The following is a 23246-nucleotide window of genomic DNA, read 5'->3' on the forward strand; positions in this document are numbered from 1 at the left end:
TAAGTTTTACTATTTGTTAGCAAGGGATCAGCTCCAATCAATTAATGATTTAATTACCTAGACTAATTAAGATAATGAACAACAGCAAGCCTACAATCAATTAGCTTTATCCAAACTTTCTGTGTGAAGGATAGGACCTTAAGGACTGTACTCTTTTTCTTAGTTGCTACAATAAAATATGTGGGTATATTCCAAAACCAACTACAGGGGATATGATCTCACTCTACCTTATGAAAACATACAAGGTCACTTGGATGATTCTTTGGCAACAGAGGGCTGTGAAAAGGTGTTACCTGGATAGGCAGTGGAAATTCAACATTCCATCAGAATTGCAGATTTTAAACTGAATGATGTCTCTCTAAAGCAAGCAATGGACAACGACAGGAATGTGCCCCCTTTGGTCACTCGGCTCTATGCTTTGAGTTATTTCAAAGTAAGCATGGAAGAATATAAAGCCTCTTTCAAAATCCATCAGAAAGCAGCAGTGTTTCTTGACAACATTGTTCTTGGGGGCAAAGTGCTTCCTAAATTACTTAGCACAGGCTAAAAATTCATAGATTTCATACAGACACAGGAAGCAAGCAATAAGGGAGGAGGATGTACACAGCCCTAAAGAGGAGAGTAGTCTGAGTTCTTGAGATTCTTCCTCCCTACCTTTTACATTCACTTTGAACTCTGAGGTTTTATGTTCTGATTCCCCTAATTACATTGCGTATATTTAGTGTTCCTCACAAAGAGAAAAGCCTTCATATTGTTGTGTTTAATCATAACCCTATTAAGCATAATCTATTTTTATCTACAATAAATAATTTTTAATAAATTTTCCCCCAAGCAAAAATCCCTGCCATGCATACCACAGCCTTCAAATCTGTCATCTCCCACCTACCACATCTTTCAATTTATCTACACTGCCTGCGTGTTTTCTCTTTCAGAATAAAATTGATCACAGTGCAGGTTTCCTCGTATAATGCCAGCATTATGCTTACAAAGGAAGTTCAGACTTACCATGGATACAGAGTAAGGCAGCTCGGCATTAGGCAAGAGAACTGATTCAATTTCCAAAAGCCTCTGAGGCATCTCTGAAATAAAAAGATCTCACTCCAACAACATAGATGACTTGCATGAAATTTACACCTGTTCTTTAACCAGTCAATTAGTTACTGAGAGCTTACCATGTGTCACACCATGTGCAAATTCTCCTGGAACATAGAGTAAGTCATCTAGCACTACCTCACACCTGTAAGAATGGCTACTAACAAAATGACAAAAGTTAAGTGTTAGCAAGGATGTGGAGCAATGAAACCCTTACACACTGTTGATGAGAATGTAAATTAGTAGAGCCATTATGGAAAACTGTATGGACATTTGTAACAAATTAAAAACAAAACTACTATATAATCCAGCAATCCCACTACTGTGTATATATCCAAAGGAAATAAAACCAGTATGTCAAAGAGATAGCTGTATTCCTATGTTTATTGCAGCATTATTCACAATAGCCAACATACAGTAACAACCTAAGTTTCCATCAATGGATGAATGGATAAAGCAAATGTATATACACACAACAGCCTTAAAAAGAGAGAGAGAAATCCTGTCATTTTCAACATAGATGAGCATGGAAAACATTATGATAACTGAAATAAGCCAGGCACAGAAAGACACATACTGTGTGATCTCACTCAGATGTAGAATTTGAAAAAGTTGATCTCATAGAATTAGTGAGTAGAAGGGTGGCTACCAGGGGTTGAGTGGTTGCGGGGGTTGGGAAGATGTCAGTCAAAGGACACAAAATCTCATTTATGAGGAATAAGTTCAAGAGAACTATTGTACAACATGGTAACTATAGTTAATATATTGTATTCTTGAAAAATGCTAAACAAGTGGATATAAAGTGTTCTCACTACAAAAATGATAATTTTGTAAGGGAATGCATATGTTAATTAGCCAAATTTAGCTATTCCACTATACACACACACACACACACACACATATATATATATATATATACACACTTAAGTATATATATATATATATATATACACTTAAAATTTTCATGTGGTACACAGTAAATGTATACAATTTTATCTGTCAATGTAAAAAATAAAACTTAAAAAAACAAAGTCACAAAACAGGCCCTAATGGAAAGGTATGTCTACATAACCATACACAGGAATCAAAAAATAAAAACCGATAAGAATTATAAGTTGTTCAGTGTGCTAAGGGAGCACAGGATAGGGTACTTTTAAATTCGATAAAGGCAAAGGCAAATGATGCTAATAGAATGTGGCACAGGAATTTAGCATGTGGTCTCTGAAGTCAGAATACCTGGGTATGAATCACGACTTCATCACTTATCACCAACAAACAGCAAATAACTAAGGACAAGTTACTTAACCCCTCTAAGCTACAGTTTACCCTATATTAAAGTCTAGGATACTAAGTGTTTCTAAAATACAAGATTATTCTTGATTAAATGCGATAATCTTCACAAAGCATAGTACATGCACATTCTAAGTGCCTAATAAATGTTACTAGGACTAGAAACGCTTTTTCCTGGCAATAGTGGACAATATGTGCCCCAAGTAATGAGTTACAACCTCTTCAAGAAAGTAAATCTCTGAAAGACAGCTCTCCTAAAAGTCCCAGGGGCAAATATGTATTGATAAATAACTCATGTTAATTAGCAATTAACATGTAAGAGGTAGATCAAGAGGATACCAACAATATGTCTCCTGTAATTATGAAAGTGTTTTAAAATCAGGGTAAGCAATTATTCATGTAAACATAATCTACTAAATATTTGGGACAAGTGTTTATTTCCTGGAACTTTACTTGTGAAGGACCTTCAAACACTTGGTGTTCACAAAATTTTTCTCAGGATCTCCATCAACTGAATAAAACTAGGATAGGGTGTAGGCAATTCATCTTGGTAAGCACTTTGATCACTGAAGCACACAGCTTTCAAATAACATTTCTAGTAGGTTGAGGGAAATTTTTAAAATTCCATGTGTTCTTTTGTAATTAATGCTTGATGTGAAAATATCTTACTTTATTTTAATGTGAAATATGTAAATGCCTAATAAAGACAATGCCTAATGTAAATGCCTAATAAAGACAATTATAAATAAATGCTTTATAAAGACATTAATGTCATTTCACTCCTTAACTCAACATAATTGATGGAATAGTTGTTAAATATTATAAAACATTGTAAGAACTCACTACCTACATAAGATAATAATATATTTTATCAGCTATATAAAATAATTGTCTTAGTAATTAAGGAAGCTCATTTGGTTCTAGTGATCCTTTATTCAAATATATAATTATACTATATAACTAACAAGTACTCCTTTTAATTAAATATATAATTACTGAAATATTCTTGAGGGATATAATTGACATATTATAAATATAGTTCTATCATGACTACTTAAACCTCAATAAATGCACTTCTAAAAAGGCCTTGGTTTAATTAGCATACAGTAACTCTCTCCTTGAAATGAAATTAAATCCTTAAGAGAAACAACTAATTTGAAGCACAATCTTATAGTACCCAAATGTAATTAGTAAATGATGCCATGTAAAAATAATAACAACAACAACAAAAAACCTAGAGCGCTAACTTACCAAAAATATAAAGATCACATGTCTCCAAGCAATAATTCTCAATCTGATTGCCCAACAGGACTACATGGGGAGATTTTTAAAAAACCATTAGCCCAAACCTCACCTACAGAAATTCTGATTCAGTTGGTTGGGAGTGGGACTCAGGCAACTGTGTTTTTTGTTTTTTTGAAAGTCCCCAGCCCCACCGCACCAGAGACTCATAAAATGTTTTTTTCCCAGTCCATAAATGTTTATAGTAGCTTTATTCATAATCACCAAATGTCTGAAACAACCCAAACGAATAAGTAAACTGTGATATATAGATACAGTACAATACTACTCAAGCAATAACCTATTGACTCATGCAACACATGGATGAATCTGAAATGCATTTTGTTAAGTGAAAAAAGCCAGACCCAAAAGGCTACAATGGGACATCAGGGAATTTGGGGGGTGAAGGAGCTGCTATATGTAATTGTAGTAATGGATATATAGCTCTGCATCTGTCAAAACACATAGAAATGTACACCACAAAAAATGGATTTTACTATATATAATTATTTTTTAAAAATCAACCAAGAAGTGGGGGAGGAAGGGAGATGGAATGCAGACTATGACAAATGAATTTAACTGCCTTACAAATATATCATATATCTATCCAGAAGGAGATATGGAAGGAGCTATCCTAAGTAATTTTGGTAAACAGTGTTTGGCTGGATACTGTAAGGCTAAAGATAGCCTATTATAACAGTATTTTCTTGTTCTGAGTTAAAAAAAAAGTCATTCTCTATAACAAATGTTTTATTTTGCTCTTTACCAATTGTGTGACTATTTAATAATGAACAACATGAGATAATCTTAAACTCTGAAAGGTTTTGTAAAAAAATGGTGTTATTTTAGCTACTACTTGCCTTTTTTTATTGGCTTTTTGGTTTTGTTTGTTTTTGGAGAGAAGCTGGGTTGTATAGGAATGTAAAAGCTTCTTTAAAGTGTCAAAGTGGACAGAAATTTCTTCATGAATCCAGAACAATTGTCGTTTTACAAAGCTAAGGACAAAATGCACTGAAAATGCGAAAGGGAATAATCAAAAAAAAATCAAAAAAAAAAAAAAAGAAAGGGAATAATCAACTTATTTAACCAAATAGCTAATCTTCTAGACATACTACTGTATTAGATCTTTTCTTTTCAAGTTAATAGAATTTGAATATACAAAGACTAGAATGATTCTTTAGTATGTCAAAAATTTCAAAATAAATGTTTTCTTAGAAGAAACCTAAGCATGTGTTTATTTTTCTTTTTTTCTTTCTCTCTTTTTTTGTTGCTTTTTATTTATTTTTAAAACAAAATCTGAGTAAAACAACAACAACAAAAAAAACCACACACTTCTTCTGCATAATTAATTGTTAGTACCAGAATTCCAGTTTCAAAAAACATTTGATCTGAACATGTTATCTGATTTGTTCCTGAACTGAGTCCCCCATCTTGTCCACCTAAAATATATATCCACTGCCACATAACTTGGGGGGGCTATGGATAGAAATACTGAGTCCTGACCTGTCTGGTACACAGTGACTCAATTTCGGGCTTTGCATCAGTTAATCCTGTCAGAATGTTAGAAGCCAGAGTATCCTGGTAGAACATTTGCTATTGGCCATTATAAGAATGTAGCCCTGGTTTAGGTGAGACAAATGCATTACATGTAACCAATATGTTTGTATTCCCATAATATCCTGAAATGGAAAAAAAAAAAAAAAAAAAGAATGCTCAGCCCTACATGTACAGCCTAAGGCAATACGAGTGGATCAGATAAGACATGGGTCACAAACCTAAAGAGATGATCTACATAATCCACTTGCTCTTGCTCATTCATTTTTGCTTTGCACACATGGACATTCATCACTCAGAGAAGATTTTTGTGTCTGAATTACCACTGGCACCAAACGCCATGACTGTTTTCCACACTGTAACCAGAGTTATTCTGACAAAACACAAATATGATCATCCCCACTGTCCTCCTTTAATAGCTCACATTTTCTTCTGTCAAAGCCTCCTTTCTTCTTTCTGTCCTTTGGAGACACTAGTCATGCTCCCTTGAAAAGCAGCACCTTGGCAGGAGATTCTTTTTTTTCCATCTGTAGGCTCTTAAACACTATCGCTAGTACAATCCTAAATATTCCTGTTGCTCCCAGGAAGCCTGACCTCCAGACTAGGTTGGTTCTCCCTATCATACGATCTCTATACAAGGTTCCTCTCCTAACCCTTGACATTTGTTCCATTCACTTCCCCTTGCTATTCCTAGAACTTGCCAGGCAAGTTTCAGCCCTAGGGTCTTTGAATTCCCTGTTCTCCTGGCCTGGAATACTCCTCTTCAGTGGTTATACCTTCCCCATCTCTTTCAAATCTTTTCTTAAATGTCACCTTTTTCCTGAAGCCTACCCTGACCTGACTACCCAATTTCAAATTCTGAATTCCCTCCCTGCCCTCACCACACATACCCACACTCCCATACTCTCCTCCTTCCTAATTTCCCCTACTCTGGTTTGGTCTTTCCCCACCATAATACTTATCACCTTTGAACACATATTAATAATATGCTTTTCCTATTTATAATTTGTATTATTTATCATGCTTGTCATTTTAGTTCATAATTTAGAGCCCCTTAAAATGTGATCTTCATGGTACAAGGTTTTTTGGTTTGTTTATTTTTTTGGTCTGTCTTGGTCACTGCTATATCCCAAAAACTTATAATAAAATGAATATCTCTGATATGAATGAATTGCTTAAGGATCATGTAGGCAAAACATTTGGAAAGATGAAACAAAGGGAGCTCAGACTTCCAGGACCTAAGCAGTATCTGTGAATTAGAATGTGAGTATAAAAAAGATCTCTGGAAGAAAATAGCTTGTGTAAACTTATGGTAACAAATTAGAAGGTGTTGCCAACTAAGCACAGGGGAATGAAGAAAATCCTTCGGCTACATCTACTAATTATAAGCCATTGATCATTGCCAGGACCTCCCATACATGATCACAGTTAATTCTCACAAAACAACTATAGGATGAGGTTCTTACACCCATTTCACAGATGAGCAATCTAAAGTTATACTAAAAGCTATAGGAGTGCACATACCCTACCTGTTTCTTCTTGTTCACTACCATATCCCCAGCACAAAATTAAGAACAAATGAAAAAAAAAAACAAAAAAAACAAAAAAAAACAACAATGCTTTTCTACCACACCATAGTTCTATCACACCATAGTTCTTCTAACTAAAATTATAAAGCATATATGGACCTTAAAAAAATGCAACAGTTTGGCCAACTATCTACCCCAGTAATTCCTCAGGGCATCTCAAAATAACAGAGGGGAAAATTAGGAATAAATTAATATTTCCCACTTGGTGCCACTCCAGTGATCAAGCAACAATCATGTTTCATTTGATCCGTTTGATATGAGTCGTGCAAGGTACATTCTAGAGAGAATTACCTCAAAATGGATAAAGTTAAAAGTTTTACCTCCAAATCTTTAGTCTTCAGACAATTCAAAAGTCATTCACATAGAAATATTACCCAGACAGTACTGTAGGAGTAAATTCCGGTTTTCCCCCAGCTGCAGGCTTGGGCAGTGCCCTTCGGGAGCACTAGCCTTTGAAATGCTAATTTACTGGCTGAACAACAGTCCAACTGCTTTTTAGCCTTAATTAACCCTTCTGTGGCTTCACATGGGGTAGTCAGAGCAGTCCCTGAGAGAAAAAGGAGCTAAAGCAACCAAGCTGACTTGACTCCAGGGGAATGAATGAAACCAGGAGAGAGAGAGAGAGCCCTTCTCCTCAGCCTTGGAGTATGAGGGGCCACCTAAGGCCTTTAAACCTGGCATTGTTAGAACCTACAAGGGGAACTAAAAGATTTAAATGAATATTAATAATTCAGTATCCCAAATTGACATTCACCAGAAGCATCTATATAATAATTATGGCTAAAGTACTTTAAATTTGTCCTTCTGCTTTATATTTAGTGTGAGATACCAGGTAATGGAATCCATTCTCTAATTCACTTTCCACAAACAGAATCAGCCCACATGTTTGCTGCTGGTGCTTTTTTACATTTCCTTCTATTGTGAACCACAGAAAGGGCTGGAAACTGCAGGTATTGGGGAATTTTACTCATTTCAATTCTACAAATTTCTAGAGGTCCTACACAAAGATTGAAAACTTGTAGTACAAGATGAGAGCCATCCCAAAGATGTACTTCCTTTGGCCTCAGTATTACTGTTACTTAATGATTTTTAATTCAAGGCAATATGTCAAAATTAGACATGGTTCACATATAAACCTGGACGTTAAGCTTCTCTAGGAGAATCGGAAGATCCTGAGCGTGCATTCCCAAATGGCAGGAACAGGCTGAATGATTGCTTCCCTCGTGAGATCCAACATGAACTTTCCAAAGAGTTGAAATGGCCTGCTTCGATAATGCATTTTATCTGCCTGGTCACTGCAGGCATCTGGACTTGCTACCCGTGGCTGTACTCGCGGCCCAGTACTGGGACATGGGAGGAGAAGGAGGAAGAATCTGACATGAGTAAATACACTCATCCAGAGTACGAGAAATGAACATTTTAGACAAGTACATCTAAAAGAAACATTTGACAATTATGGTAACTGTTAGGAGAGACAAGAAAACAATGTGTTGGGGGCCAGTGGAGTGAAAGGGAAACACACAAACAAGTGTATACTCTTCAAGCTATTTCTCATCCTCTCTGGCTGTCGCTTCTATGACTCATCCAGTACGTAACCAACGTCAACTCATATTAAATAACATCCTGCAGGTTCTACCTCCTGAATAAGATTTGTGTAAGGCCCTTCTTTACAACCACAACCACAGTTGAGACTCTCAGGACCCTTATTCTATTTGATTTCGCAGCAGTCTCCTAACTGCTCTCCCACCATCCACACAAGTGTCAGGGACCTATTGAAAATACAAGTTGCCCCACATCACTTCCCAGTTTAAAAGTTTTTGTTGGCTTTCCCTACTAGTTCGTAACGCTGTGCTGCATTTGAGAATCAACTGAGGAGCATTTTAAAAATTACATATGCTTGTCCTTACCTTCACATATTTATATTTAATTGGTCAGTGTGGGGCCTGGATGTCTATATTTTATCCCCAAGTGATTCTAATGTATTATCAGGCTGACAATTGCGGATTTACCAAGAAAATTCCAAGCTCCTTCGCTTTCCCTTAATGCCCTCCTCAAATTCTCTGTCTCCACCACACCTGTCCTGTGCATAGGTACACTACTTCCCTTAATTCCCTGAATTGTAATTAGCTTTTTATTGCCTCCACTACTAGTCTGAGAGCAATGACTTAGCCCCATCTTCCTTCTACTTCAAATGCCTGGGACATATAGTAAGCACTAAATCAGACAGCAGAAAAAGATGGACCTGGAAGAGGAGGTGGGACCTGCGAAGGCAAAGCTGTGAAATGAGAAAGGAGGAGAAAGAGAATACTTGCAAAACTAGAAAAGCAGAAAGCACTTTTGAGCTAAAAACATGTTAGTGATCACGATTTGTGAAAGCTTCCTTTATAAAGGCTACAAAGAGGAATCTAGTGGCCTGAGTAAATACACTGGAGGAAGTGAGCCAATGTATTCCCTGCCCAACCGTGGTGTCAGAATCATTTGTTAAGCTGCAAACTCTCTAAAGAAAATAGATCCCAAAATACAAGTAATTGTTTTATTATAACTATAATACCCCTCCTGTTTCCATCTCTCACTCCCATTCAGAACAATTAAAATGGAAAAAGAATTATGTGTTGTTCAGTTGCTAAATAATCTTTTTATATCCCTTTGCTGATGTAGTTTTGATTATTTCGGAAACAGTAGTCCTCCACAGTGGTTTCAGCTGCTTACTTTAAATGATTCACGCTGTGGGGCTCTCACTCTTTCCCTTGAGATTTTACTCACTAGTTGAATATACTTAACCATTAGTCATTTTCTTTCATATTAAGCCAAGATTTTTGTTTCATCTAATTAGTCTTCCTTCTTCACACAATTCTAAACAACCTCAGTCCTTACGAGAATATAGTTAAGTTATGCCCTTCATATATTTGCAGAAACATGTGCCTACTGCTAGCTGCCAGGACAAACTGACAATAGATGGTTCTTTAAATTTTCCCAAGTGAGTCCAATTGCAAACCTCCTCCTTCCCACCCTCCACAACAGCTTTTCAATTTACTGACATGATGGAACAAAAGTGTTATTTCTGAGCATTTGCTGCGGGATCAATGGTGCCTTCTCATTAGAGTTTTATTTTGCTTTTGATTTATAAGCACTGAAATGGGACAGAGTACATCTATACCAGAAGTACCTATGATGTGATCAAATTCACCGTGACTTTTGTGCTTTTACTTGCTTTTATGAAACCAATATCAGGCTTCGATACCCATGATTACAAACTGTTTCTGTACGATCCCTTACAACATTCCCAGCAAATGTAACACTTTCCAGTACTTTCTTCCCCCTCTATATTTAAGATGTTCATAGCTCCAAATGTCAGACACACAGTGCAACAAAAACTATCCCACAGCTGATAAATTATTCATTTTTCAGGAGTTTGCAATTTGAAGTGGTACTAACAACTGAATACCTGAAGCACCCCCAAAAGACATAAAGAGCAGTAGCATGCAAAGCTTTTTCTGAATAAATTTTAAAGGTTAAGTGCTATTGAACATCTTTGTTTGTCAAGAGACGTGCTCCCTGAACCTATTTCTTCTAATTAATCTGCTCCCAATAAACATTACTAACAAAGCAAAGTGATAAAAGAATGCAGTCAAACTCATCCTTTTCCTTTAACTAATCTAACCAGGTTAAAACAAGGTCCTCCGCTGAAATTCTCCATTTGCCCCTGTCTTAGGAGAAGTTACAGGTGACTAAAACCAAACGCAGGGGTAGTCAAACTATGATGCTCGAATAGTCTGACCCCCTGCACATGTTTTTATATAAAGTTGTTTTTAGAACACAGTCATACCTGCTTATTTTTGCATTGTCTGTGAATGCTTTCTTGTTACAGTGGTAAAGTTTAATAGTTGTGACAGAGACTTAATAGCCCATAAAGCCAAAAATATTTATCATATATCCCTTTGCAGAAAACATTTGCTGACCTCTTCATAAAGAATGCAAAATGTGGAAAGTTTTCAAAATGTTGGCCCTAAGTAGGGCTCCAACTGATGTACATCAGTGTGCTCATTTACTCTAAAAAGGACTGCATTTAAATGCAGGCTATCCAGACCATCATCTGTATTACAGTTCCAGAGAAGAAGGAAGGTTAAAACAATTGTAGGTCTAAGATCACTCCTCCTCTAAGATGGTGGTAGGTGCTTCAGTTTGATAATAATAAACACCATGTGTTTCAGTTATTTATTGCTGTGTTACAAACCACCTAAAAAGGTGCTTAACGCAAAGATATCTTTGTACATGATTCTGCCACCCAGGCGTCAACTAGAAGGGTCTAATCTTCATCTCACCTGAGATTACACAGTGGCTTACAGTTATCAGGAGGAGGCTGAACTCTGGCTGGAATGCCAAGATGGCTTTGTGCCCATACCTGGCTCATCACATGGCATGGCTGCAGTAGGTGTGGACTGGCTGGGCATTTCTCTCTCTCCATGGGGTTCTTTCAGTATGGTAGCTGGGCATCTTGCTATAATGAATCGAGATGCCAGAGAGTGAAAGTGGAAGCTTCCAGACTACTGAAGTGCTAGGCCCAGAATCGGTATAGCATCACTCTGCACTATTCTATCATTGGTCAAAGCAAGTCAAGGGACCAACTCACATTCAACTCACATCAAAGTGCACCTTGATGAGAGGAACTGCAAAATGTTTTGCCCATGATTCCCAATCTACCACATCATAACGATAAGAATGATGACATCATAATTGCAATGATAAAATCTTGAAAGTAGACCTTACTGCTCACCATTTAGAATCAAATTGACAGATAAAAGCAACAAGGAAACCTAATAAAAAAATTATCATTTTATAATAAAACACCAGTTGCACAGAACTTAAAATTTTCTAAATTGATGGGTTTTTTAAAAAATTGAAATTAGACAAGAACCATTCTAAAAGTCATTCTCAATTCTTAACACAGTGCATAAGTTGTGACTATGATGTAACCTTTCCTCCATGACTCCAAGCCTCCATTATGACTGTCAGTGAGGGTCCTGGATGACTCTGGGGCCCAATGCCAGGGGCATCACTAGGGCCCCTGCAAATGACCCTGGCTGCTATGCATTTTGAACTCTTGTCCCTGTTCTTTTTAGTTATTCTGCCTCTTCCCTGGACAAGAAATCAAGAGAGCTGGAGTTCTAGGTCCTTCCCATTCACCTACTCACCTATTTGCTCTCTAGGCAGGTCATCTGCTCTTACCCTTGGTTCTTTTATCTGAGAAGTAGGGATGATGAAAGCTATATTGCATACTTAAGAGTATTCAGGAACAAATGAGATTAAGGAGATAAAGTGTTTAAATAATTACTCAAGGGGAAGGTATCACAAATACTGCTGGAAGATAAAATTGATTTTATTGCTAAAATAATATATTAACAAATTAAATTAATATAAAATATGATTATAATAATGGCTAACATTTATTTAGCACTTACCATGTGCAAGGCATAGTCCTAAGCATCTTACATTAGTTAACTGACTTTAATCTTCATAGCAACTCTATTATCATCCAATACTCCAAACAACAAAACAACTGAGACTTGAAGAAATAAAGCAATCTGTCTCTGGTTTTACAGATATTAAACAGAATGATGATTTCCCTTTCCCAATTTGCACAGCTGACTTTAAGAGCTTGTGAAAGGTCTATCATACTTCTGTTAAATTTTCTCCCTTCTAAACACCATAGAACTTAGAAGGGCAGTATCTACCTATCCCAACCTCTGCCCCAACATTATGTTCCAAAGCTTTCAATAAGCAACATCCATGGTTCTCAATCAAGGGTGATTTTGCTCCTAGGAGACAATTAATAAGGTCTAGAGATTAATCCCTTTTTCACAACTAGGAAGTAGGTTTCTGCAGGGTAGAAGCTAGGGGTGTTGCTACACATCACAATGCTCAGAACAGCCCCACACAACAAAGAATTATCTAGCCCCAAATGTCAAGAGTGGCAAGCTTGAGAAACTCAGGGTTACCCTGATGATATAAACATATCACAGAGAGATTTCACTATGAGTTCAGTGCATAAGTTATAATACAAACCTATGATATGGTTGCGCTTTTTTGGTTTATTTTGTTTGTTGCTGCTCTGAGCTATATATTGCTTAACTTCCTGCATCTGAAAATCATCTCAATAGGAGAAATTGCTAAGTAGCTGATTTGTGCATACATTAGGGGTGTGTGTATATATGTGTGTGTGTACATATGTGTGTATATAGTACATCATGTACATATGCGTGTATATATATGTATGTATATATAGTGGGATGAAAACTGAACCTCACAGGACTTCACATTAGGATCTCATTTAAACCGCACAGGAAACTGTGACAGCTGTGAGCATTCCCAAAGGGTCAGAAGAATTGAGAAAATTGTTCCTGGTAAGCAGAGGAGCCAGCATTTTAGCCAAATCTGGTTGCTAACATCGTGTACTATTTTAGAGAAAACATTTAAGTTATGGTTTAATAATCATTTTACATATTATCTTACATTCCCATCGGGCTTAAAACTAAATCCAAAAATGTTAAATCACATAAACAATAAAGTGGGTTTTTTTTCCTTAAATGGAAGAGGTTTACCAGGAAAGATTTTATTAAAAAGCTTTCATCTATATAGGGAATACAACCTAGGAATCACTTAGGAATCCTATTGCTATAATTTTGACTAAATGGAAGCAATATAGAGGAAAGATCTATTAAAGTCCCTTTCTTCCCCACAATTCTATGTTGGCCTCACCCTCCAATTACAGCCTTGCTTCACAAACATACCCTCCTTAGTTCTCTCCACTATGGATATTGATGAAGGGAAGTATAGCCTTAATTACAGGTTTCCAACGTAAAACTGTCATCTGCTTTAAAAGAAAAACAAAACTGGCCAGAGATAAAAAGCTAAAAGCAGGCATTTGTGCTTTTGCTAACAAAAGGTGTTAGTGTTCTAAGTCCACATTGGCTGGTACAAAGGAAATTTCAATTAAGTTGTTTAGAAAAAATATATATATATGTGTGTGTGTGTGTGTGTGTGTGTGTGTGTGTGTGTGTGTGTGTGTGTGTGAGTTTATAACTTAATCAGGAGGTTGTACCAAACCTTCAATGCACTATTTGTGAAAAATATGTATTTATTCTGTTCTAGTAATGGATAGTAGTACCCAACTCAAGTTTCACAAATAGATATTCCAAGAATATATCTATTTCCCTACATGCTTGCCTTAATTCACAGCCCAGCAATCTAAACTCCTCACAAGACTTCCAAGGCCTGTCCGGCCATGGTGACTCATGCCTGTAATCCTAGCACTCTAAAAGGCCGAGGTCGGAGGATCACTTGAGATCAGGAGTTCGAGACCAACCTGATCAAGAGTGAGATCCCGTCTCTACTAAAAATACAAAACTTAGATGGGTGTAGTGGCATGTGCCTGTAGTCCCAGATACTTGGGAGTCTGAGGCAAGAGGATCACTTGAGTACAGGAGTCTATGGTTGCTGTGAACTAGACTGACACTATGGCACTCTAGACCAGGTGACAGAATGAGACTCTATCTCAAAAAAAAAAAAAAACAAAAAAAAAAAACCTCCAGTCTCCTGGCCTCATGTTGCTCTTTGAAAAACAGGAGGGTCTTTCTTGCCTTGGAATCACTGCCCCATCTGCCTGGGTACTCTGACTCCACTTGTTCATGGCTGTCTCTTTCCCATCATGCAGTTGTATGACACTCAGCAACACCTTCCTTGACATAAAATGACAGAGTGCCCTGTCTCCTTTCCTAACACCCTCCCACACTCTCCTATCACATCTCCCTGTTCTGTGATCTTTGCAGCATTTATTACTCTCCAAAGACACACTGTTCACTCACTTTTTGTCCATTACCATGTCTTGCTGTACCTCTCCTAGACTCCTGCACATCTCAACTAGAATATGAATTCTGTGATAACAGGAACCTGGATCTGGCTTATTTGGGGCACACAGTAGGCATTTACTGAAAGAAATATTATTTCTTTTAAATTAAACGCTGCGATTTAAATTTGTCTTTAAAAAATAAATATAGAGATTAGAGGCATTTTCTTTGTATCAACCTGAAATCCCTGTAACTTAAAGGTTTGAATGACTTTTTTGTGATAAATAATACCATTTTTATTTTTCTCTCTCTCCTTTATACACATCTTAAACATTTATTTAATGATTCTAAAAAACCAGCACTTGGGGGGGAAAAACATTTATTTAACAAAAATAAAAAAAAACCTAAGAAAAAAAAACTACTGGAACATATTAAGTTTAATAGATTTGTTATACTTTCTGTACTTTTTGCTCAAAAGTAATGTATTGTGTGACTTTTTTAAACTGAAGATATAAGTACTTAGTATATTTTAAAGTCAGATTTAATAACTGTAGTTTCTGTAAATGATTGCCACACTACCATGTTGTTATTTTTGCAAAACCTACCATAAATTGTAGAGTGAACTTAAAACTTTTGTCACAGAATAAAACTAAATTGAAATAATTTTTGTAGTAAGGTACTGAACTTCATTCACAGTTTTAAACTGATTCTGGATTCTACATTTTTAACAAATATTAACAAAAAGATAAGTTTAAATAAAACTACCCAAACTTGACAATCAAAAAGTGGAATTATAGGCCGGGCGCGGTGGCTCACGCCTGCAATCCTAGCTCTCTGGGAGGCCGAGGCAGGTGGATCGTTTGAGCTCAGGAGTTCGAAACCAGCCTGAGCAAGACCGAGACCCCGTCTCTACTAAAAAAAAAAAAAAAAAAAAAAAAAAAAAAAAAAAAAGTTAATTGGCCAACTGAAAATAGAAAAAAAAAAAAGAAAGAAATAAAAAAAATTAAAAAATAAGTGGAATTATAAGAGTGGGTAGAGATATATTTTGGGGGAATAAAAATAATGCCATGTTAAAAACAAAAGATTACTTATAAGGTATTGAATATGCCTTTAGGTCCTCTAGGTCCTATGCCTTAGGTTTTCTCTTTTGCTCCAAATTATAACAATCTGTTGGTAGTTCAAGTTTTAGGAGAATGTATCTTCACAAAAGTCAACGTGTCAGACAGTCAGCCTTCTTAACCTCCGTCACCTGATCCTTTGACATAACTTCCAACTTGGCTCTAAACAGGTCTCAAGGCCACTCTGGCTGGCCTTCCTCCAAAGCATTTTTCCACCCTGCAGCCTCACTGATATTTTAGATATGTAAATCTCTTCTTATCACACTTAAAAACAAGACAACGATTTATTTACGCAGTTCATAGAATAAAAACCAACACCTGGAATAAAGTCTAAGAATTCTTGCCTTCGCTAGTCTCCACCTACTTGTTCAGCCTTGTTCAAATCCTCTCTTCTCCTCACTGTTTAGGATCCAGCCACATCTTTTCATTCAGTTCCCAGAATATACTAGCTTATTCCTGTCTCAGGGTATATGAGCATGCCCTTACTTCAGCCCTAAGAGCTCTTCTCAGTCAGGTATACTTAACTTCTACTCATCCATCAGATAATTGCTCAAAATTCATTCTCTCAGAGCTATGCATGTGATCAAATTTAATAAACTATGCACCTTAAAAATGAGTGTATGTAAAAACTGGTAAAATCCATACATCTACTGTTTAGTTAACAGTGTTGTGCTAACATTGACTTCCTGGTTTTGATAATGTACTGTGATTATGTAATATATTATTATTTGGGAAAACTGAGTGAAAGGTACATAGGAAATTCCTATACAATTTCTGTAACTTCTTTTATGTATAAAATTATTTCAAAATAAAAAAAATAAATCACTCCCTCAGGAAAGCTTTTTATTATTCTTCAGCACCGATGAGGCACTTAGTGGCATATTTTTTTCCCTTATAACACTTGCCACAGTAGGAAATATAAAATTTTAAAACTAATGTCAAATATCTGTCCATCCCACTAAAGTTTAAGCTTTTTAGAGGCAGAGATCATATCTCTTTTTCTCACCACTTTATCTCCAGTAGTTAACTCAATGCTTGGCACAGGAAATGTAGCCAATAAATATTTATTAAAGGGACTATGAAATACATAAATGATGTATTTCAATCCATGTCCTCTGAAATTGGAACCATAAATGTACATAAAAATACATATTTACATCTTTTTAAAGATTCTGCTCAAGTTATGAAGTTAATGGAACAATACATACCAACAGAGATCTAAACATAGATGCTTCTAATTTGGAAATGATGCAAGCTAATGAGGAAAAAAAGCATAATAACTAACATTTAGTGAATATTTAATCCTATTATTCAAAACTCGTTACGAGCAGTTCTTTACTTAATCCTTATATCAACTATATCAAGTGTGTGCTATTTTTAATCTTTAGTTTACAGATGAGAGGTACATAGGCATTTGTCACTTGCCCATGGTCAGAGTAACTATATAGCAAAGGCAGGATGTGAACACAAGTGTTCTGCTCCTGAAGTAGTACTCTTACACACTACTTCCTGCCTGGAGATGAAGTCTGAAAAGATTGCTTGAGAGCATCCTAAAACATGAGCTATGACTTCTGAAGACAGATTGCAAGCTGGTGTAGGATCACGCTTTATAAAAATTTTTGAATTCTCACCACTTTACAGCAAGCTTTTCACATAATAGGTGTACACATGCACACGCACACGCGCAACAGGTTAGTGGAGGAATATAGGTTGGAATATAGGAATATAGGTTGGTGGAGGAATATATAAGCTAAAGCAAACTAAGGAAAAAAGAAAATGCAAAATTACAGGTCAGAGAATTGGTTCTAAAGTGGCTTTGCCATCCAGTACTTTTTTCTTTGATTTTTCATTTCCAAATGGGTGCTGACTTGGAATTTCTGAATTAACAGAAACAAATCTACATGCGCAGGAGGAGGTGGAACTCCCAAACACATCAAGGTTATTTTAAATGAGTCCAGTAAATAGTAGCTGAATGAGCAAAAGTAACAGAGGAAATCATAGAACAGTAGAATCAAATACCACCAATGATTACAAATAATAAGAACTAGCTCAAATATTTTAGATATTGCTCCAACCTTCGCCTCGTTACAAATAGAGATCTGAGATAACAAATATGTCATCCTTTGGAATTAAAAACAAAAGCAAGTCCTACTAACACTCAATAAAATGCTTTGAAGCATACACATGTGTTGATTTTGTGACATATTCTTAACCTTACTAGGTAGCTACAGCTCTGCTGGGAGCAATTAATTCAGAAAGCCACAGAATCTCCACAATGGGGCTAAAGGATCAGCAAAATAGCTGGAATATTTTCCTTGCTGCAGACAGCTGGATGTTGCTAATTTAGCTACTTTAAAGTGAAGGAAGGAAGAAGTAGGAAAAGGCAAGGTTTTTACTTTGCCACACCCCTGTCAATTCAGAGAAAAGGAAAACAAAGAAGGCATTGATAAACATGGATAAGGAACAGGCTTTCTCCCTACTCCCCTAAATGAGCACATCTTACTCATATTGACCTGAAGAAACCAACACAGGTTACTTTCAGGTTGCATATACCAAAGGGACTCTAACCAAAGAACTGGGGAAAGCAGTAATTTACTTTTTTAAGAAACAATTTTATCACAATATTATATACCATACTGCTCACCTATTTAAAGTGTACGATTCAATGGCATTTAGTATGTTTACATTCAATTAGTACCAAAAGCTATAATGAAAACTCAAAACAACAACAAAAAAACACTCGCCCTGGGATTACACTAATATAATCTAAATTCATCTTTAATTTGTAAGCATACTATTGCTAAATTCACCTCAGTCAGACCACCACCTAACCCAGAAGTGACCTCAGTCAGACCACCATCTAACCTGAACTGACCTCAGTCAGATCACCACCTAACCAAAATTGACCTCAGTCAGATCACTGCCTAACCAGAACTGACCTCAGTCAGACCACCACCTAAACTAGAACTAACTTCAGTCAGACCACCACCTAAACTAGAACTAACCTCAGTCAGACCACCACCTAAACTAGAACTAACCTCAGTCAGACCACCACCTAAGCTAGAACTAACCTCAGTCAGACCACCACCTAACCAGAACTGACCTCAGTCAGACCACCACCTAACCAGAACTGACCTCAGTCAGACCACCACCTAAACTAGAACTAACCTCAGTCAGACCACCACCTAAGCTAGAACTAACCTCAGTCAGACCACCACCTAACCAGAACTGACCTCAGTCAGACCGAAACCTAAACCAGAATTGACTTCAGTCAGACCACCACCTAACCCAGAATTGACCTCAGTCATATCACCGCCTAACCAGTATTGATCTCAGTCAGACCACTGCCTAACGAGAATTGACCTCAGTTAGATTACTGCCTAACCAGAATTGACCTTAGAATATAGTCTAACCAGAATTGACCTCAGTCAGACCACAGCCTAACCAGAACTGACCTCACTCAGAATGCTGCCTAACCAGAACTGACCTCACTCAGAATACTGCCTAAAAGAAAGCTGGCTGGCCCAGCATGAGGAAGAGCTACTTACAGTGCTCAAACAAAAGTCCCTGAGATCACACCTATGCGCTCTATTGTGCATACATGCATTCAAGAACCAACAAGCAAATTCATCTAGAGCATTTAAGACATAGGAATGAAAAGAAATAAGATACACACACACCACTAGCCTTTCAAAATAACAATGGGGATATGCAAGGCATTTTAAATTGGCAATGGCAAAGACTATAATTTTCTGCTAAAGGGACATTATTACAATTTTTCAGCAGAGTTTAGAACCAAGGCTCATGAGAGCTCTCCTACTTAACGCAATGTCGCACCTAGTAGTTTGCTATAATATTCTACAGTAGATCATAACATTGACTCCTAGGCTCTTTGAAGTTAATCGTTTCAAAAAAGAGAAAGGCAGACACATTAACATAGTAAACTAGAGTACTTTCTTTCTGTTTCCCATCCCACGTAGTCTACTTTTTCAAGGGAGGCCAAACAACTTTTAAAAATTATTTCGGAGTTCTCAAATGGCTCTGATAAGCTACTATTAATTTTGAAATATACCTCTTAATCTCCTGGATCAATCCATAACACAGTTAGGTAAATGGGAAAAACAATTAAGGCTGGATATGCTAATGAGGCACAGGGAAAGAAATCAGTGACCCAAGTAATAAAAGCCTGAAAAATATTATCTTTATATGATGGTGAAGAAATCAGACTTTTCTTGAGTACTACTTCAACCTTTATTTATTTTGCAGCGTTTGAAGAAAAGGTAATGACACAATTTAATGGGTTATATTCTGGATCTTGCTTTTCCAATTGTTCTTTAAACATTTTCTGTGACTAAGTTTTTATCTCCAACTCTACCATGTGCTTTCATGAACCACAAATGCCCTCTGGTAGATTACTAATGGATGCCCCTCTTCTTCTTTTAAAATGGCCCTTTAAAAATATGGCTAAATTTTTCTCTTTTGTCAGGACCTTTCAGGATACATATGCTATTCAACAGTGCCAAATGAATCTGTGAAAGGGAAAATAAACTACATGGAGGCTGAGTAGACAAGGACAAAGCTAATCAAAACTGATTTGGCAAAGGAGAAGCCTGTTCCCTCTTTAGCTGCAATGGGAAGGGTGAGAGGGAAAGGATTCTTTTTCAAGTGGCATCTCGAGTTTCAAAACTGATAACACACAAATATATAGCATGATAAGTAGCTTAAATAAAAATTGTTAACATGGGCCTTTATGATTTCTTTAGTAAGACTATACACCATAAGAAGTGTGAGAAGAAGGAGAAGAGAGGAAAAGGAAAAAGAAGAGCAACAGAAAGAGTAGATGACAGTCATGTGTAGCATACATTGCTTTCTACAATATAATTTTAAAGGTCCTCAATTCTAAACACTTGACAAGTGTCTGCCACATCCACCAGAGAATTAAGCAACTGTGTATCTACTCAGTAGAAGAACATTTTTACTTATCTGGAAGGTTAACTTCACGGATATACAATAACTGTATATCCATGTTAACTTCACCCCGATCCCCCTCCCCATATCTAGTAACTTTAAGAAAATCTCTAGCTGCGATCTGACGTTAAAGTGGGTTCCCAGGGGTTTAATATGCTTTTGCCAAACATTAACAATGGTGAAATGACTTACTTTTGCATTCTAGCCAAAACAAAAACCATAAAACCATATGCTCAATTTCTCTTCAATAAACTAAATTTAGATTTCTACTTCAAAATAAGTTTTTGACATAAATGGCTTTAAAATAACAAAAACCTCTTACATTTGGGTGTTTTCCCAGTTAATTATTTGCTGGCATTATACTAGAAATTCCTTGGCCTCACCTTTCACTGACACTCCCAAGTGCTAATTAGGAGATGGTATACATTATTAGCCAGAAAATGTTGTACTTAAAACACACATGTTCCATATGTGTCGTATTATTATTCCTTTCACTCCTTGAAAGATCTCTTTAGAAAATAGAGCCCCTATTTAAACGAAGCAATTGGCTGCTCATGAGGGAATTCTTGTCAAAATGCAATTAATAGGAAGGGGCCAAGATGACACAGGATCCTTGTCTTCCAAACATCCTTAACATGAATCAAATTTAATCTCACTGAAATAGCCAGTGGAGGGAAAAGTTAATGACTGCATATGTTACACATTTTAATTGTACCTGGGGACTCCCAAAGAAAGTGGCCAACTCACATGTGAGCTAAACCACCACCAAGGAACCAGACGCTTCAGTGAGGACAAGCCAGAGACACGCCTTTTCCGGCAGGATCTCATCCAAAAAGCCACAAGACAGATGGGAAAATAAACACAAAGGTAGACCTAATGATTTCCTAATTACGAAGGAGATATGATCTTCTCATTAATTGGCAAGCTAATTGACCACAATCGCAGTTTCATAAATTGTGTCCAAAACTCTAAACTTTGGTGTCTGTACTCCATAGAATTCTCACACTTCCAGATCCTTCATCCAGCCACAAAGTTGTCAGTTCTGCTTGATTTGTTTGAATACTGTACTAGACGACAGCTGTCGGAAACAGTGCATTAGAACAGCTGCTATGACAGCTATAAGGGGCTTGGAAGTTTAATTGGGCTCAATGTGACATTGTGCATTTTTCTAAACACAGAAATATCCACAAAACTAAAGTAAATCTAATGGGTCTAAACAATGTTTACTTATTGGCACCACCAACCGGTTAACCTCAGTTTGGGTGATATCACTGGTCTTGTAATATCTTTGCCACCAGGCTGGTAAGAGGTATAAAAAAAAAAAAAATGAAAATAAACAGTAGGAGCAGTTAGATGCACAAGAAAAGGGGCATTAAGAGGGAGAGGAAATGGTAAGGAAGTCACGTCAATAATCTCTTTCAAAGGCTGGCTGGTAGCCAAGGAGGATCCCACAGTGTCTCAGGATTTACTTCCAAAGGAAATGTATTCAGAGGCCCTGAGCCTGGTGCCAACTGCAAACAAAACCACTCATTACGGTCACAGCCCCCTAGAGAAGGGGAGAATGGCTTACTCTCAGCATCCGTGCAGAGGAAGAAAGCAAGGAGCAGCAGCAGCGGCCTGGCTACGTGCACCATCCTGTAGCTTGGCAGCGGCATGTGCGAGCAGCTTGGAATCACTGCCTCTGGAGCCGCAGCGAGTCTGTCCGGTCTGAAATCTCAACTGGAACACTTTCAGAGCCTATAAAGGGAGAGGAAGAGAAAAGAAAAGGAAGAAAACACAATGAAGCTTAGATCTGTCACTCTTTTCCCCGTCACATCACAACCACCACAAGAGACACAATCCATTGTAAAATACACAATAAATTACAACTGTCATGCTTTTGTATCAGGAAGGAAATAACTGGGTTTGTAAAATAGAGGAGCCCTAGAATATCTTGGTTTATACAATGTGGGAGCACTAGCATTCCCATTTTCAGGCTATCCTAACGCCAGCCACCTTGAATTTCACTCTTCTGCTATGCTACCTTTTGGGCAAAGCACTCTGAGATGGAACTGTCACTTCTTATGAAACATTACATGAATACATCAGTGGAAAAAAGCACACCAGTGCTATAAGAAAGATTTAAGAGAAGTTCCTCCATGCAGGATAAAAGTCTATTACTGACAGAATAATGGAAGCTGCTTTCCTGGCATCAGGTGAAATGACAGGGCTAATTCAACTTCTCCAGCTAAATAGTAGAGGTTAGAATTTTTTACACTAGCATATTTGGCTTCTTCCCTGAAGACACATCAACACTCAAGTCTAGTTTGGCTTCAATAAGTCAAAACAATAGTTAGCGTGAGCCTCTTTGATTTACCAGGATTTTTAAACGCCTCCTGGGCAAGGGCTTAATTTTCTCAATCTTCTCTATAAAATCAAGAAGGCACAAACTATTTTTAGAAAGCCTACTGTGTGTGAGACCTCAAGAGTGACACAGTGCAAGGTGTCTCGAAGTACAAAGATGAGTCAGG

At 37.0% G+C, this 23246-nt stretch overlaps 1 protein-coding gene across 42 annotated transcripts in view; it reads right to left on the reverse strand.

Annotated features, from left to right (window-relative positions):
* The window catches only part of PTPRD (protein tyrosine phosphatase receptor type D), a 2082753-nt gene that overhangs the window by 367233 nt on the left and 1692274 nt on the right, over window positions 1-23246 (reverse strand). For all 42 annotated transcript variants that reach the window (XM_076008727.1, XM_076008702.1, XM_076008696.1 and 39 more), the window contains one exon: window positions 22307-22473. In XM_076008727.1, coding sequence (XP_075864842.1) covers window positions 22307-22391 — 85 coding nt within the window. In that variant the 5' untranslated portion in view covers window positions 22392-22473. The remainder of the gene's footprint in view (window positions 1-22306; window positions 22474-23246) is intronic.

The sequence above is a fragment of the Microcebus murinus genome, chromosome 12 (assembly GCF_040939455.1).
Source record: "Microcebus murinus isolate Inina chromosome 12, M.murinus_Inina_mat1.0, whole genome shotgun sequence".
Lineage (NCBI taxonomy): Eukaryota > Metazoa > Chordata > Mammalia > Primates > Cheirogaleidae > Microcebus > Microcebus murinus.